The 18,174-nt window shown below is 42.0% G+C and overlaps 1 protein-coding gene across 1 annotated transcript; it reads right to left on the reverse strand.

The window, feature by feature from the left end:
- Window positions 1-6,408: 6,408 nt before the first annotated feature.
- LOC306832406 (protein NLRC3-like) lies at window positions 6,409-16,299 on the reverse strand. The gene is made up of 7 exons (XM_079357060.1): window positions 16,075-16,299; window positions 14,867-14,972; window positions 12,591-14,718; window positions 10,041-10,217; window positions 8,347-8,523; window positions 7,627-7,800; window positions 6,409-6,533 (listed from the first exon to the last, which is right to left on the reverse strand). Exons 3-7 carry the CDS (start codon window positions 14,534-14,536, stop codon window positions 6,509-6,511), a joined length of 2,499 nt encoding a protein of 832 aa, XP_079213186.1. The 5' UTR covers window positions 14,537-14,718; window positions 14,867-14,972; window positions 16,075-16,299; the 3' UTR covers window positions 6,409-6,508.
- Between the last annotated feature and the right edge of the window lie 1,875 nt (window positions 16,300-18,174).

The following is an 18,174-nucleotide window of genomic DNA, read 5'->3' on the forward strand; positions in this document are numbered from 1 at the left end:
GATCAGAGCGCTCACACGAGTCTAAGGAACTGGACTTTGGGGGTCTCACTTCATCATCTACACTTTAGCTGTCACACAGACTTTTCCTTTGGCTCTCTGCTTTCTCAAACACCTTCTTACGTATGAGCTCACAGTATCATATCAGATGATGCTGAAAAGACTAAACAGAGACAAGAACAAACTGAAACAGGGGCCGTGCTGAGCGCCATCTCCTGCTGCTAATAAACGTACTAATGAGAAGTAGGAGGATAACGGGCAGGTTCAAAGGTTTGTAAAGCCCCGTTTCCACCGAGCGGTTGGTCTCGGTACGGCGTACATTTTGCGGCGTTTCCATAGACTAATCCCGGGAAAGATTCCCAAATAACCGATCCCTACCATCCCACTTTTTGGGACCCTTCCGTTGAGGTGCCAAGAATGTCGAGCCAACCCAAAAAGGTGGAGCTAAACACTGCAGTCCGCTGATTGGTTGAAAGAATTGTCACTTCCTGTGTTACGTCGGCAAACAAATCTCCGCCGTGTTGACTGTGACACACAGCTGATTGTTTACGTCTATTTGTCCTCGCCGCACACAGCCTTCTCTGAAACAAAGCTGGATGAGTTCTTGTAATAAAGAGTCACATGACAGTGACAGAGGAGATGAACTGATGGATGTCTCCAGCGTTGGTTTTGTTTGTGTCGCATTTTTCTCCTTTGTTGAATTTATTAGTTAGCGGTTAGCTGTTAGCAGTTAGCTGCATCATATGACACTATTTACATAGCGGGCTTAATCAAACCAAACTGTACTGATCTGTACCGGACTGCTGTGTGGAAACGGGGCTGACGAGTCCTCTTAGATTACAGTTTTACAAGGTGACTGAGCCTACAAGGAAACAAGGAGACAAGGAAACAAGGAAACAAGGAGACAAGGAGTTAGTAAGAAGACTTGCTTTGAGTCTGAGGCTCCACATTCTTTACTGAAGGTTATTATAGGATGATCATTGGACCGATCACTGTTCAGAGACTGACAGCTGGGTACAGCAGACTCTGCTCCGTCCTCCTCGTCCTCTAAACTCACATCAATGATCTGATCTGAAGTCAGTCTGAGAGGAAACACAGAAACACTCACTGAGAGATCAACACAAGAGGAACAGGAGAAACCAGTTTGATCTAACTACACACACAGACACACACCTACTCACACACACCTAAACACACACACACCTAAACACACACACACACGGCTCATATGAATGTAAGCTGTGACTTCATTATAAACTGTCTGTGTTCAGTTCACAGGAGGAAGCTGAGGGCCTGATTTACTTAATCAAATCTAAATGTGCTATCTGATGTTCTAACCGCGTGCAGTGAGGTCTGCATCTTTCATATGAGCTAAACAACACGTGCTGTTCATTTAGTACGTTTGCCTTAATGAATATGCAAAACGAGGCGTGTCTGCCTCAGCATGCAAAATACTGGGAGGAGAACATGCAAAGAAGTTAAGTTAGTACACACAATGTGATTTACCAAGTCAGGTAAAGACTGCTGTGGTTGTGACGTGTCTGAATTTAACAGCTTTGAAAACAACGTGCTCATCCAGGAGCCCCAGTGTTACGCACTGCAGGCTGCAGATAGGAGGAGACACAGGTCCGATCAGACACAGCGCTGACCAGCTTCTGGTGCGCCACGATGGCACAAGTGGCACACACACACTGCACAGCAGTGCCACAGAGGACCGTGTTTAATACTGAGGTTTTCTTATAAGCCACTTTTTCCTTTTGTTATATTCATATTTATCTGCTATTACTTGAAAATACTGGATGTTCATTTGCCTCTAATTAATACCTATTTTGCGCTTGCAGTCGTCCAAACTCTGTGTGACGTAAACCAGTAGAACCTGACAGAAATACTACCGCCTCCACAAGGTTTGCACCTGACGTCATTCACGCAAATGTTCTTAGTAAATCACCCGCAAAACGCCCTCAAGCCAAACATGCAAACTTTTGCAATGAGCAGCAATTTAGTACTTTTTAATTGAGATCTTAGTAAATCAGGCCCTGAAAGTCCAGAAGATATAAAACACTCACCCTGCTTCACTCAACACTTCTCTCTTCTCTTTCTGCCGTTTAAAATGGAGTCTAACTGACTGAACACTTTCCCTTTCTATGTTCCGCCTCTTCAGGTGATCTACCTGTTGTTCATGAGTCTGGATCACGTGTTGCCCCTCCCTCCTCCAGTTACAGGAAATCCGCTTTGACTGTGTGTCTTTGTGATCATGGTGTGTTTTAGTTCTGCTCCAACAATTTAAGCTGAGAAATAAAATCAAATTAAACTGAAACCTTTTAACACAGGAACAGGATTGTTAATTTCTCAAGATAAGCTTGGAGTCCTTTCCTTTCCCTTGGGCTTTGAATGCAGAAGCCTCCCTGTCTCTGTCCAATGACGAACCTATGAACTTCAGTAAAGAATCTGGAGCCTCAGACACAAAGTAAGAAAACTCAACAAATCTTTTTCACTTCAGATTTAATTTCTACTCAAATCAGTCTGTGATTTAAACTTTCTGATTTGAAGAGAAATCATTTTTTTAAATCCTCATTATTTCCTGTCATCCATATTTCCTGTTTGTCAAATGTCATGATGAGATCAAACTTTGTTGTTGCTGTGGTGTCGAGAACAACAGATGGAGAACAGGAAGCTTTCTAAAATGCTGTACGACGAAGGACGTGCAACTTTTTAGCTCCAGTAGACGTCGACCTGGAGCACCAGCTCGAAATCAGTCGATAAAATGATGACCTGGCAGATATTTGGGACAGGCATCAATACGAGAAGAGCCTTGAACTCAATTCAAACCGAACTCGTGCACAGCACAGACGTGAAAGACTTTAAAACTGTAGATGTGAGAGAGAATAATGAACTGTGGACACGACTGGGACTCACTCATTTGGTTTCCCCCCTTTTTCAGACCTGCTAATTATTCCAACAATAAAAGCATCTGTGGCCTTTTTAAAGAGAGCTGCCTTTCAAAACCAGGCGGGTCAAAGGGCCTCGAATTAAGATCTGTTGTAACAGTATTATTGTTTTAAAATCACTTCTAGGGTCCGTCTCCTTGAACACTTGAAGACAAAAATCAAATCTCTGCTTGTTTGAGTAATTCCACGTTTAAATATGTTGTGAATCATTTTATCACAGGATCAGTATATGCACATCTGCACTACACTGTTAGTCCAGCAGGTGTCAGCATTACTACATGATTGGGGGTTTAAGGTCACTGCAACAGATTCAACAGGAGGCGTTAAAGAAGCAGAGACAATGTGAAAGAAACAAACAGGATTCAGATCATTACATTCACACGTCAGCAGACGAACATTTCACAGATGAGATTAATAAATACGATGCCAGAGGATCCTACAGGTTAGTAAGTGTTCAATCATCATCACAGGTACAGTCTCTTTGACATTATCTGGCAAAGATGGAAAGAAATAAAAACAGAAAACACAACAGATTTTGAGAATTACAAGATCACGTGAGAATTACAAGATCACGTGAGAACTACAAGATCACGTGAGAACTACAAGATCACGTGAGAACTACAAGATCACGTGAGAACTACAAGATCACGTGAGAACTACAAGATCTCAGCAGAATAAAGAGACTCAGACTACATGTTGGTGTGTCTTTCTGAGGATGATTTGTTGTTTGTTCGGTGCCTGTTTTGACGTCATTGATTAAAGTGATGAAAAATACGATGAGTAGTCTGTATGCTGTGTGTTATTATAAAATTGATGTAAAATATATTGATGCCTGACTTTCCTCTTAATGCAACCAAAGTTTAAAACAAGGAGAGAAAAAGTGAAGCACTTTGAAACCTGACTTGGCGATCCTTACCTGCAGACTCGTTGCAGAGCTCCTCGTGGTCCTTACAGCTTCACATTCAGCAGCATCAATGAGTCTGTTGTATGTCGTCGTCTTCTTTTCTAGTTTAGGTCCTAACAGAGTGTCTTCTTCTTCTTCTTGTCAGAGCTGCCCTCTCCTCGTATAATAAGTATGTTTCATGATCTAAACGTACTCACTCAGTTTTAAAAACTCTCCTCTGTGCAGTAACTGCCTCTTGTCGGTTCACTTTGCCTCCTGGGCTCGACTCCTTATTGAAAGTCTGTGATTGCAGATATGTACAAAGGCCTTTTTCTGTCCTAATCTTTCACATCCTTCAGGCACCTGTTCATAGATTAGAGAAGAAAAACATCTTTGTTTCACCTATAAATCATCGACATGTTCCATCACCTGCTGGGAAGATCGGAGCTGGCATCAGTAGGTATGATAATGCTGATGTCCTGACTTTTTTGAGGGTGAACAGCATGTTTGAGCACAAACAGCAGAGTCTTAAGGACGCATTTAAATGAACACAGCAGGAAATATTCTGGAAGATTCTCAGCGAGCCAGCAGACGATGGTGATGTTTATATCATAGTTTTAAAAGCTGCTGCACAAGGGGTCACAGAGACATAGAGGGAACAAAAATCAACCAATAAAACTTGATCACTACACTGTGTGTGTTCTCTTTCTAATAACAAATAGATAGCACATCTGTCCTTTATTACTTCATCATCTTCCAGGCTATAAGAGCAGTCTGTGCTATCAATTCACCGTCCAATGAAGTGTCCCTCTCGTGCTCTGTCGTCTGCTCAGTCCCTGTTGTTGCTCCCTGTTTACTGTCTGTGTCTGTTCACCCAGTGAATAACAACCTGCTGCCATCATGTTTCCTTTAAATAGTTCAAAACCAACCTTTAAACCTCTTTAGCCTTTTGTCCTCCTCTACTCCTTTGATGACTGATGCACTTACAGGTCATGATGGTGATTGGCTATTTGCCCTGTGTGTGCCTTGGCTGAGTGACAGCAGTGTGTAAATCATATCAACGGTTTATTTATTCACATTCCTCCTTTTCCTCCTACAGTTTCACCTTTTAGGAATGCAATAACAGACCACCGTCACCATGCTGGCATACAGAGTTATTTCCTCACGCGTATGCAGACCGTATGTGCTGGATGGCCGTTAGATGTAGTCTTTGCCGTGTGTTCAAGTGCAACTTTTTGACCAAGACGTGAGGCAACTTAAGGCAACCTTCGTCATCGCTAGTTCTTTGGCGTCTGCTTGGTGTGTCAGCTCCTTTAAGAAGCTCACTCTGTTCTTAAACCTTCAGCAGCCTGAAGTCAAAACTACAGACTAACAAGTTACAGAAGTTAGAGTACAAACACATCACATCACAGGCTTGGAGTCACACAAAAAACAGATACTCTGGTGTTGGGGTTTTGCAGGAGCTAAAACACGGTCAACATTCATAATGGGTTTCAAACAGTAAAATTTGGTTATCAAATGAACATAAATAATTATCTTTGTTGAATTATTAATATAAATCAATACTATCCAACTGAGTTAATAAACCTAGGGGGCACAACTCTGAAATCAGAGAACAACCGAATATTACAAAATCAGTCTTGAATTAATTAAGTACTAACATATTAATAATCACTAACCTGTATTTTATAAATTGAACTACTCATCAACATACAACACACAGCTTGATGTCTGCTTATTAACCCTAACAACAAAAATGTTCCCTCCCAAAGAAAAGATTTCATTCAGAAGAGTTCCTTTAAGGACTAAAAAGTTGGATAAATGTGAACAAAGAATGCAACAAAAGCTGTTTTATTAAATACCTCAGACGGGGCACCATAATGTTGGTGTACACGGCCTCACACGGGGCACCATAATGTTGGTCTACACAGCCTCACACGGGGCACCATAATGTGGGCGTTTTTACAGGAGTGAATAAATGATCAACAATTGTGTTGGGTTTTTTAGAGTAAAATATGGTTGAAATTAAAAATGAAATTAACAATAATTATTTACTTTATTCAATTATTAATATAAATCAACAATTGTTATTAAACTGAGTTTAATAAACGTAAGGCCAACACCATGAAATCAGGAAACAACCAAATGTTAAAATATCAGTCTCCAAAATTAATTCATTAAATAGTAATGTTTTTAATAATTAACTATTTATATTTAATATAAGGTGGAAATCTGAACACAAAGCCCTTTCACCCAACCAATGTCACAATGCAAAAACACTAGTAATCACAAACAACTGCTCTTTAAATTATAACTTTATTGAACAAAAAAACAAATAATTGTTATAAACTACACTACAGAAAGCAAAGTGGCGTGTTTGTGTGTGTATTTGGATGAGTGAGTGAGAGAAAGAGAGAATGTACAAATCACATGGGGACAAAGGTGGTGCTTTTAGAGGAGACTCTTCTGTCTCATTCTCTCCAAGATGTAATGTGTGGGGAACAGATTCATTAGAAATATCACTGAAATGAATTTTGAGCTGATTCCTCTGTCAGTCCCTGATGGATGAAGATCTCCTCAGCTTGCAGAGCTTCTCCACACACAAGATGGTGGAGGTTCCTCCTCTGTGGATCATCAGCTGCTCCTCTCTGCTCCACCAGAGTCCTGATCACTCACATTATCACACAAGCAACCTCGGCGTGCATCTAAAGAGATGAGAAGAGAGATGACAGATATCAGAAATCATTTTCTACACTGAAGTGACTGTGAGTCATCAGATTCCCCCACAGCGCTGTAACTAAGCTCCGCCCCCCACTCCACTTTTGTACTTTAATACTGAATGGTTTCATATTGGTGTCTGAGTGTGAGATTTGACACAGAGTTATGGGACATGTTTGATCAAATAAAGAAGCTGTTTGAAAAAGAGACAAACATTGATGAACATCAATGATGAAGAGCTTCTTCTGCCTTTGAATGATGTCTTCATATGAATGTTTAGTGTCTCCATGCCGCTCTGTTTGTGATGCTCAGAGCTGTAGCTGAACTTCTCAAACTGTTCTCGTCTCCACATGAAAGAGTCAGAGCAACACATTCAGTTCAGAGAAGAAACACGAGTTCTTCTGCTCAGTTCTGAGGTGAACTAACGATGGGAAGGAAATAGAAGAAGTCGTAGTTTGGACATGAATCCTCTCTGATGTTTCTTTGTTTCTGTCAGTTGTCCTTCCTGCATTTGTTCCTGCAGCTGTGTAACTTTAGTCTTTGAGCCTGTTTGTCTTCAACTTCTTCATATCATTCATAAAGTTTGTTCACAGTTCTTTAGATATGATGATCTGCTGACTGCAGACTCTGTGATGATTGTGATAGGTTAAATTAAGCTAGCTCCACCCCTTTTATGTGAGCGTGCTCTCTGAAACTCTGGGTTTACTTCTCAGGTTGATAAGCAGCTTCATGTGACTGTTCAGCACCATCTCTTCTGTCAGGGTTAGTGAAGCCAGATCACAGAAAACAAACCCTGAGTATGTTGAACTCTCTTCATAGTGTCCACCCAGAAAAGGATTTCTCCAACAACAAACAACAATCTGAGAAAAAGAGCTGTATCTTCAATCTGTTATGTTCTCTGCTTTAAAACATTTGTATTGTAATACTGTTATGATTGTTTATAAAAAGGATCAACTCGAGACACAACAGCTATAAGCTATAAACATGCTTTGTATTGTGACTATGTTCAATCACATTGTCCCTATTAATAAATAAATGTAAACATGTGGAGGGTTTACTAAAGAACACTGAGAGTCTGACCTCAGAGTCTCCAGTCGATAGTTTGGATTCTTCTGAAGATCACGCAGCAGCTTCACTCCTGAATCCTGCAGGTTGTTGTAGCTCAGGTCCAGCTCTCTGAGATGGGAGGGGTTGGACTTCAGAGCTGAGGCCAGAGAAGAACAGCTGATCTCTGACAAACTGCAGCCCTCCAATCTGAATAAAGAATAATAGAAGAATGAAAATAATGTGTAATCCAGTCACATGTGTTCAGGTTGTGATGAGTATCTCAACATCACTTTGTCCTGATGAATCAAGTTTTCTCTCAATGATTAGAGTATCATTTCTGATTGTGTATTCACTAAATCTAAATCCTCCAAATGTCAGCTCAACATTCATCCAGCTGTTCATGTGCACAGATGAAGAACAGCCTGCTGATCTCAGTCAGCTCTGTGATGTTACTACATTTATCAAATCACACATTATTCAATCACAAGTCTTCATGATTTCACTTCTTAACAGAACCAGAGGAAACCAGAGGCTTCATGTGCACCTTGTTCAACTTTACTTCACAGAGTCACAAAAACATTTTCACATCAAATCTCTCAATTATTCAACAACTTGAAAAAAGAAATCTAAATAAAATAAATTCAAAAGATTTAAATTCAGACAAATACTGAAAATACATAAACCCTGAAATGTGCAACAATGTAGGATGTGGATTAAAATGATCCAAATGAATGACACAGTCAGTGATCTGACCTCAGAGTCTCCAGTCTGCAGTTTGGACTCTGCAGATAATCACACAGCAGCTTCACTCCTGAATCCTGCAGGTTGTTGTTCCCTCTCAGGTCCAGCTCTCTGAGATGGGAGGGGTTGGACTTCAGAGCTGAGATCAGAGAAGAACAGCTGATCTCTGACAACCTGCAGCCCTCCAACCTGAATAAAGAATAAAAGAAGTAAATGTAGATGACAGCGAGCTTTATACATGAATGTGTGATGTTGTCCACATGAACACACTGATGTGATCATCATCTGTTCATTCCAACATTGAAGGACTTTATTAGGATGCATTAATACTTTAGTTCTTCCTGATCCTTCTTAGATTCAAACACTCAAAGCTCCTGTGAGGAACTTTCATTACGTGTCTGTTTTGGCGCCCCCCTGTGGACAAAGTGAAACCTCTTCTCTCTTTACTGATCTTGTCCTGTACAGTATTCCCTCACTAAAAACTCCTCCTGCTTTCTTTGAACTCTACAAACTACAAGTCAGTGTGAATCTCTTCTGTAGGAAATGTAAAGAAAGGCTTTTCCAGACAGCGTCCTGTGATTCTCCTCATGTGACAGCGAGCAGCTGGAAACAGGCAGACTTTCAAAAGGACTTTATAATGTTGGTGGTCTCATTGACTTTAGACAACCATCAAGAGATATCCAGATTACTTTGAGTGTGTTTCATCAGCAGATCAAACCTCCTCACAGTACGTTTAAATCACAGAGTTTGTTTTGATATATGATCATAAAAACATGAACGGTATGAAAGAGAGGAAGAATGATCCAGAAACAGATGTTCTTCAGATCTCTTGTAAAGTGGACTCTCAGTCAGAATGATGAGGTCCAGCATATATGACAATAAAATCAGACAATCAACATCCATCTGGAGCTGCAGCTATCGAAAATTATAGTAATCGAGTATTCTATTGAATATTCCGATCGATTAATCGAGTAATCGAATAAATCATACTTTTTCTTCATTAAGGTTTAACTTGTCTCAGGTCGTCCCTACAAACCTTTTTGTTGTCTTTGCAGCTACCATGGTAACGCCTGCTTGTTACAACCAACCACCTCAGCTCTACAGCTGCTGACACTCACCATATTACTGACAGGGTCCCAAGTTAACTTTTTGATTCACTGGTCAAGGTGGCAGGTAGATGAAAAATACAGGCCAATCATGTTTTAACGGCTGAAATAACAGACAGTGTTTTTATGTGACCTGCACATCTGTTCCTGTACAATTATTGGGAAAGCATTATTACGCTTACAGTCCTTGAATTAATCACAAATTTAAGTCATAGATTTATCAGAAGAGGAAATTGAAAAACTTTCAACTAAATATAAATATAAAAACTAAAACAAGTTCTCTCTTGGTTTAGCTCTGACAACATGAGACTCTTCATATAATCAGCCTGTTCATTATAAGAAGTGTGGTTCTTAACAAAATCAGAGGAAACCAGAGGCTTCATGTGCACGTTGTTCAACTTTATTTCACAGAGTCACAGAAACCTTCACACATCAAATCTCTATATTATTCAGAAACTTTAAAAAAAAATCTCCTCAATAATATAATTTCCAAAGATTTAAATAAAGACAAATACTGAAAATATATACATCCTGAAATGTGCCACAATGGAGGATGTGGATTGAAATGATCCAAATGAATGACACAGTCAGTGATCTGACCTCAGAGTCTCCAGTCTGCAGTTTGGACTCCTCAGTCCCTCACATAGCAGCTTCACTCCTGAATCCTGCAGGTTATAGTTGTTACTCAGATCCAGCTCTCTGAGATGGGAGGGGTTGGACTTCAGAGCTGAGGCCACGATGTCACAGTGAGTCTTTGAGAGTCCACAGTGATGAAGTCTGTAGTGACACATAAAATAGAGAAACATGACTTATAGAAGAAGTGTTTGATATTCACGTCTCACATCTGATGATTAAACAGTTTGTCCTGTTTGGTCTTAACTTTACACATCAGTGGAATCTGTCACTGACACAAAAAGTCTCATCACTGGTTTTCAAACCTGCACATTCTTCACCTGTCAATCATTCACTAAATGTTACTGAAGAATGGAAACTAATGGAGTTTTATTTAGGAGGACATCATGTCTATGGTGTAAAATCCCCCCTCCTTCTCTCACTCTCCTCTACCTGGCTTTATGTTTCCTGGATGGGCGGAGCTTCAGAGCTGATAAAGGCAGCCAGCTCACCTGCTGTGAACTCTTTGGGAACAATGGAGCTGACTGCATGTGAATGCCTCATCAATCCTGATAGTTTGGACTGTGTGCTTAAGATGGAAGTTTCCTTTGTTGAAGTCCAATAAGTAGCAGTGAATGAGTTCATTTATTTATCTACTGATTTATCTACTGGAGGGACGCAGCACGCCTGGACAGACTGGTGAGGAGGGCTGGCTCTGTGGTGGGTATAGAGCTGGACTCACTGGTGACAGTGGTAGAGAGGAGGTCTCTGGACAAAATGCTCTCCATCATGGACAACACACACCACCCTCTGCACAGCACCTTCACCGGGCAGAGGAGCATGTTCAGCGAAAGACTGCTGCCACAGTCGTGCTCCACGGACAGACTCAAGAACTCTTTTGTCCCCCTATAGGCCATCAGACTGTACAACACTTCACTGTCACGGCAGGGAAGAAGCACACGGTGATCCCTGGACTCTTTTTTCACTTTTTTTCTCACTCCTCATCTGCACTGCTGAGCTCAGAGTCAGCCCCCAGTTGGACACTTTAATGCATATTGATAGTCACCTTACTGAGCACTGGTCACTTTAATGATAATCACCCTAATCATGTCTGGTTTCATCCTACTGTTGTGTTATGCTACATCTGTAATGGTTGACATGATCACCCTAACTAGGTCAAGTTTCACTCTATTGTCTCCAACACTTAAAGCTAATCTGCCCCTCAATAGTTGGGTACTTAACGATAATCACCCTAACCACTCCTGGTTTCACCATATTGTCTAGGACACTTAATGCAAATCACTGCTCCTTTAAGTTGGTGAGCCAATTTACATCCCTGCATTGACTGTTTAATGACTGTACTCACACCTCTGGCATAAGCTCAAACACCTCTGTACATGCACATGGAACTAGTTTCTAAAGGTCAGCACTTTGTTTCTAAGGCTCTTTAACTGTTTACAGGTCTCTTTTAACCAACACATGTTTTTCTCTCCTCACAGGTTATGTACATTATGCTATATTAGTTTTAAGTCTAACTGCTAATGCTAACTGCACAGGTTTAACATATAATTATGTTTATTCTTAGTCACATAGGGGCTGCTAAATCTTGTTTGGGGGATTTTGTATACAGAGGGGAGGGGGGACAGCGGGTGTGTATTGTAACTAATGTCTTGTGTCCTGCCTGTCTGTATACTGCTACTGGATGCCTTGAATTTCCCTCGGGATCAATAAAGTATCTATCTATCTATCTATCTATCTATCTATCTATCTATCTATCTATCTATCTATCTATCTATCTATCTATCTATCTATCTATCTATCTATCTATCTATCTATCTATCTATCTATCTGATTTACTTTGGTTGTGTTTGAGTCATATCTTTAATTCTGTAGTAAGTTTTAAAGATGAACATTAGCCTTTGTTACATCTGATCTGTGACTTGGATTATGATGTGAAGATTGATGACATGTGTTACTCTTTGTCCTCTGACAGAAAACCAGTTAAAAACTGGAGAATAATCGATTGGAGTGGAAAGATCTGAGCTCTTTGGTCCTTACAGACAAACCACTGAGTTGGACTTATTCCCTGGAACTGGTGTAGCCTCCTTCCTGTCAAATATCCTTCATCTATAGTCTGTGATCTGAAGTGTGATCTATACAGAGGACTCTCTCTGGAGTAGAAAACCATTTGAAACTCATTGAACAGTATGAATTATTGATCACTCATGATTGATTAGCAATGCCTGCAGAGGCTGGAAGTGGGTGCTCACAGCATCTGATATCTCTCTTTTCAGGGATTAACACTATCAGACATCTCAGTCACTTCTCTGGAAATTCTCTCCTGAATGTGTTCACAACAAAACTATCAAAAACATTTATGAACTCAGGACAACAAGTTAAAAACCTATCACTGACTGTTTCTCCTGAACATTAACAGAGGAACCGTTTTTAGTGAACAGAGGATTATGTTTAGTTATGTTAAAATAAGTAAATTAGTACATGACAGTGATTTATAATTCTCATCACATCTGGACTTACTTTGCCTTCCTGCAATTCCTCACAGCTGGAATCAGTCTCTGTCGTCCCTGGTCTGATGTGTTGTACTTCTTCAGGTCCAACTCATCCAGAACCTCCTCGGACATCTGCAGCATGTAGGCCAGAGCAGAGCACTGGATCGCAGAGAGTTTCTTCTCTGATCTTTTCTCTGACTTCAGGAACTTTTGGATCTCCTGATGGACTGAGAGGTCGTTCATCTCCGTCAGACAGTGGAAGATGTTGATGCTTCTGTCAGGAGAGATATCTTCACTGTTCATCTTCTTCAGGTTGTTGATGACTCTCTGGATCATTTCTGGACTGTTGTCTGTCTGACCCAGCAGGCCTCCTAAGAGTCTCTGGTTTGACTCCAGAGAAAGACCATGAAGGAAGCGAACAAAAAGGTCCAGGTGACCGTTCTTACTTTTCAGGGATTTCATCATTGATTTCTTTAGTAACTTTTCCAGAGTCCTCAGGTCTGTTGTCTTCCTGTTGGTGAAACAGTGGAACATGTAGACTGCAGCAAGAAACTCCTGAACGCTCAGATGAACAAAGCAGTAGACTGTTTTCTGGAAGATCACACACTCTGGTTTGAAGATCTCAGTACAAACTCCTGAGTACACCGAGGCCTCTGTGACATCCAGACCACACCGCTCCAGGTCTTCTTGGTAAAACATGATGTTTCCGTCCTCCAGATGTTCAAACGCCAGCCTCCCCAGCTTTAGAAGAACTTCCCTGTCGGCCTCCGTCAGCTCATGTGGACTCATCTGATGTCCCTCACCATACTTGTTCTTCTTCCTCTTTGTCTGAACCAGCAGGAAGTGTGAGTACATGTCAGTCAGGGTCTTGGGCAGCTCTCCTCTCTGCTCTGTGCTCATCATGTGCTCCAGAACTGTGGCAGTGATCCAGCAGAAGACCGGGATCAGACACATGATGTGGAGGCTCCTGGATGTCTGGATGTGTGAGATGATTCTGCTGGACAGATCATCATCACTGAACCTCCTCCTGAAGTACTCCTCCTTCTGGGCGTCAGTGAAGCCTCGTACTTCTGTTACCCTGTCAACACATGAAGGAGGGATCTGATTGGCTGCTGCAGGTCGAGAAGTGATCCAGATGAGAGCTGAGGGGAGCAGATTCCCCTTGATGAGGTTTGTGAACAGTGTGTTTAACGATGACTTCTGTGTGACATCAGACACAACCTCCCTGTTTGTGAAGTCCAATGACAGTCTGCTTTCATCCAGGCCGTCAAAGATGAACAACAGTTTACAGACAGCGAGCGTCTCTGCTGCCACCTTCTGTAATGTTGGATGGAAAACACGGAGCAGCTCAAGAAGACTGTAGCGCTGATCTCTGACCAAGTTCAGCTCCCTGAATGAAAGCAGGATCAGCAGACTGACGTCTTGGTTCTCTGAGCCCTCGGCCCAGTCCAGAGTGAACTTCTGCACTGAGAAGGTTTTTCCAACACCAGCCACGCCGTTTGTCAGAACCACTCTGATGGGTTTCTGTTGGTCGGGTTGAGCTCCTGTCTTTGGTTCCTGTTGGTCGGGTTGAGCTCCTGTCTTTGGTTCATGTTGGTCGGGTTGAGCTCCTGTCTTTGGTTCCTGTTGGTCGGGTTGAGCTTCTGTCTTTGGTTCCTGTTGGTCGGGTTGAGCTCCTGTCTTTGGTTCCTGTTGGTCGGGTTGAGCTTCTGTCTTTGGTTCCTGTTGGTCGGGTTGAGCTCCGGTCTTTGGTTCCTGTTGGTCGGGTTGAGCTCCTGTCTGTGGTTCCTGTTGGTCGGGTTGAGCTCCTGTCTTTGGTTCCTGTTGGTCGGGTTGAGCTCCTGTCTTTGGTTCCTGTTGGTCGGGTTGAGCTTCTGTCTGTGGTTCCTGTTGGTCCGGTAAGGCTTTAAAGAGGTCCTGGCACCTGATTGGAGTCTCATGGAGGGTCTTCTTCTTTTTAGAGTTTGTCTCCATCTGTCTCACCTCATGTTGGGTGTTCACCTCTTCTCTCTGCCCCTCTGTGATGTGGAGCTCAGTGTAGATCCTGTTGAGGGGGGTTCTACTTCCTGTTTCATCACTTCCTTCAGTCACATGTTCACATCTCGTCCTCAGACTGACCTTATGTTGATCTAAAACCTCCTGCTGACCTCTATCTACTGAAAGAGAGAGTGATACAATCTGATTATTGTTTTCAGATGTTTTTGTAAAAGAAGTAAAAAGAGTTTTGATTTCTAGAATTTTGACATTGACCAATAAAAGTCGTGTTTGAGGAGATCACAGAAGCACAAAGGTGTACAGTCTTACTTTGTTCAGTGCTGCTCTGACTGACTGTCTGCAGTCCTGATCCTGGTCTGGATCTTTTTCCATGCCGAAGACAGGACGTCTGCTCCTCTCTAACATGAGTCCTCTTCTTCCCCCTGTGAAGACATGTCTTTAGAACTAAACTGATGGTTGACTGATAAAAAATATGAAGATTTATCAAACACAATGTAAACAGTCAGATGATCACAGAGAGCAGGTAACACCTTCTTTCTTCTGTTTGGATTCATTTGATTCAGTCAGACTGAACACCATGTGCAGTTCTCAACTGGGCCACCACCATGTCTTTATATATTACATGTCATATGTAAAGACATGCCAGGCTAAAAATAGGATAATGTAAACAACACTGCCAGAGCCACAAGGAGATTATAATAGGTGTGTGAATGATCAACAATGAATATTATTGTCAGAAATAGAGGGCCCCAAAATCAAATTTTGCTTAGTGCCCCATGAAGGCTTGGGCCGGCTCTGAACTAACGTGAGGTTCATCGGAGAACAACACGGAGAACATAACAGCTACTTGAAGGACTTTGAGGATTATTTTGAGTCATGTAGAGGTTTGAACAGGCATGTGAACTAGCTTACTCTGATGTCTGCTGTTAGCAAAAGTTACGTCCCACAGATAGTTTCTGTAGCCAGCTCAGGCTCCACAGTTCAACAAACGTTGACTTCAGAAATGTTGTAAAAAAGGAAAAAATTTCTGTTTTATTACTCGGTTTCAAAGTTATGATTAACTAACTTGTTGTAACTAATTAATAATCAATAAAAAACAGGTAAGAAAACAGTTTGCTTCCAAAGCTCACAGGCACAGCGTAATCAAAAACAGAACCAATAGAATATCTCGCGCACATATACAATCTTAAAGGTATAGTACACCTTTTTTATCACAACATATCAAATTACTCAAAAAACATGAAAGTTACTCTGCTTTTAACAGTTTTAACATTTTTAACTGTATTTATCATTATGAACTGTTCTTTTGCCTTTACAAGTCACTAAGTCAGAAACAGATATAACACTCCAGGATTATACTTCATGTTCACGTTGAGTTCCCGTGCTTCTGCTCGTGCATGAGAAACCGTACCATGCCTCAGATCACCTCTTCCATCTGTGCCGGGCCAAGACCACGGATCAGAGCGCTCACTCAAGTCTAAGGAACTGGACTTTGGGGGACTCACTTCATCATCAACACTTTAGCTGTCACACAGACTTTTCCTTTGGCTCTCTGCTTTCTCAAACACCTTCTTACGTATGAGCTCACAGTATCATATCAGATGATGCTGAAAAGACTAAACAGAGACAAGAACAAACTGAAACAGGGGCCGTGCTGAGCGCCATCTTCTGCTGCTAATAAACGTACTAATGAGAAGTAGGAGGATAACGGGCAGGTTCAAAGGTTTGTAAGAGTCCTCTTAGATTACAGCTTTACAAAGTGACTGAGCCTACAAGGAAACAAGGAGACAAGGAGACAAGGAGACAAGGAGACAAGGAGTTAGTAAGAAGACTTACTTTGAGTCTGAGGCTCCAGATTCTTTCCTGAAGAGTAGAGGATGCTCTTTGGACTGATCACTCTTCAGAGACAGACAGCTGGGTACAGCAGACTCTGCTCTCTGTCTGCTCCTCTCTAATCTGCAATAACAAACTTTTATTATATGACAGCAACCAGCACTTTACCAGGACCCTCAACCAGCACTTTACCAGGACCCTCAACCAGCACTTTACCAGGGCCCTCAACCAGCACTTTACCAGGACCCTCAACCAGCACTTTACCAGGGCCCTCAACCAGCACTTTACCAGGACCCTCAACCAGCACTTTACCAGGGCCCTCAACCAGCACTTTACCAGAACTCTCAACCAGCACTTTACCAGAACTCTCAACCAGCACTTTACCAGGGCCCTCAACCAGCACTTTACCAGGACCCTCAACCAGCACTTTACCAGAACCCTCAACCAGCACTTTACCACAACCCTCAACCAGCACTTTACCAGAACCCTCAACCAGCACTTTACCAGAACCCTCAACCAGCACTTTACTAGTCAATAACAAACTGAAACAGGGACCCTGCTGAGCGCCATCTTCTACTGCTAATAAACATAATTCAAAGGTTTGTAAGTGTCCTCTTAGATTACAGCTTTACAAGGTGACTGAACCTACAAGGAAACAAGGAGACAAGGAGACAAGGAGTTAGTAAGAAGACTTACTTTGAGTCTGAGGCTCCAGATTCTTTACTGAAGAGTAGAGGATCATCTTTGGACCGATCACTCTTCAGAGACAGACAGCTGGGTACAGGAGACTCTGCTCTCTGTCTGCTCCTCTCAAATCTGCAATAACAAACTTTTATTATATTTCCATCACATGAATCCCTCTTTAGATACCACAGCAACAACAAACAGTTTGAGTTCGACATGCATATAATGACAGGCAGTCAGAGATTCAGCAGAGACAACAGCAGATACAGAGACAGCAACCAGAACCCTCAACCAGCACTTTACCAGAACCCTCAACCAGCACTTTACCAGGACCCTCAACCAGCACTTTACCAGGACCCTCAACCAGCACTTTACCAGAACCCTCAACCAGCACTTTACCACAACCCTCAACCAGCACTTTACCAGGACCCTCAACCAGCACTTTACCAGGACCCTCAACCAGCACTTTACCAGGGCCCTCAACCAGCACTTTACCAGAACCCTCAACCAGCACTTTACCAGAACCCTCAACCAGCACTTTACCACAACCCTCAACCAGCACTTTACCAGGACCCTCAACCAGCACTTAACCAAGAGTCCTCTTAGATTACAGCTTTACAAGGTGACTGAGCCTACAAGGAAACAAGGAGACAAGGAGACAAGGAGACAAGGAGTTGGTAAGAAGACTTACTTTGAGTCTGAGGCTCCAGATTCTTTACTGAAGAGTAGAGGATCATCTTTGGACCGATCACTGTTCATAGACAGACAGCTGGGTACAGGAGACTCTGCTCCGTCCTCCTCGTCCTCTAAACGCACATCCATGATCTGATCTGAGTCAGTCTGAGAGGAAACACAGAAACACTCACTGAGAGATCAACACAAGAGGAACAGGAGAAACCAGTTTGATCTAACCACACACACAGACACACCTAAACACACTCAAAAACAGACACACACCTAAACACACACACACACACACACACACACACACACACACACACACACACACACACACACACACACACACACAGCTCATATGAATGTCAGCTGTGACTTCATTATAAACTGTCTGTGTTCAGTTCACAGGAGGAAACTGAGGG

The sequence above is a fragment of the Symphodus melops genome (genome assembly GCF_947650265.1).
Source record: "Symphodus melops genome assembly, chromosome: 12".
In the NCBI taxonomy this organism is placed as follows: domain Eukaryota; kingdom Metazoa; phylum Chordata; class Actinopteri; order Labriformes; family Labridae; genus Symphodus; species Symphodus melops.

What these genes read in the sequence shown, in the direction of transcription:
- LOC306832406 (XM_079357060.1), bottom strand. Translation starts at nt 14,536, where the DNA reads ATGGAGACAAACTCTAAAAAGAAGAAGACCCTCCATGAGACTCCAATC. An exon ending in AGGAATTGCAGGAAGGCAAA is followed by an intron (nt 10,218 to 12,590) that starts GTAAGTCCAGAT and finishes GTGTCACTACAG; the next exon opens with ACTTCATCACTGTGGACTCT. An exon ending in TGCAGACTGGAGACTCTGAG is followed by an intron (nt 7,801 to 8,346) that starts GTCAGATCACTG and finishes TTCTTTATTCAG; the next exon opens with ATTGGAGGGCTGCAGTTTGT.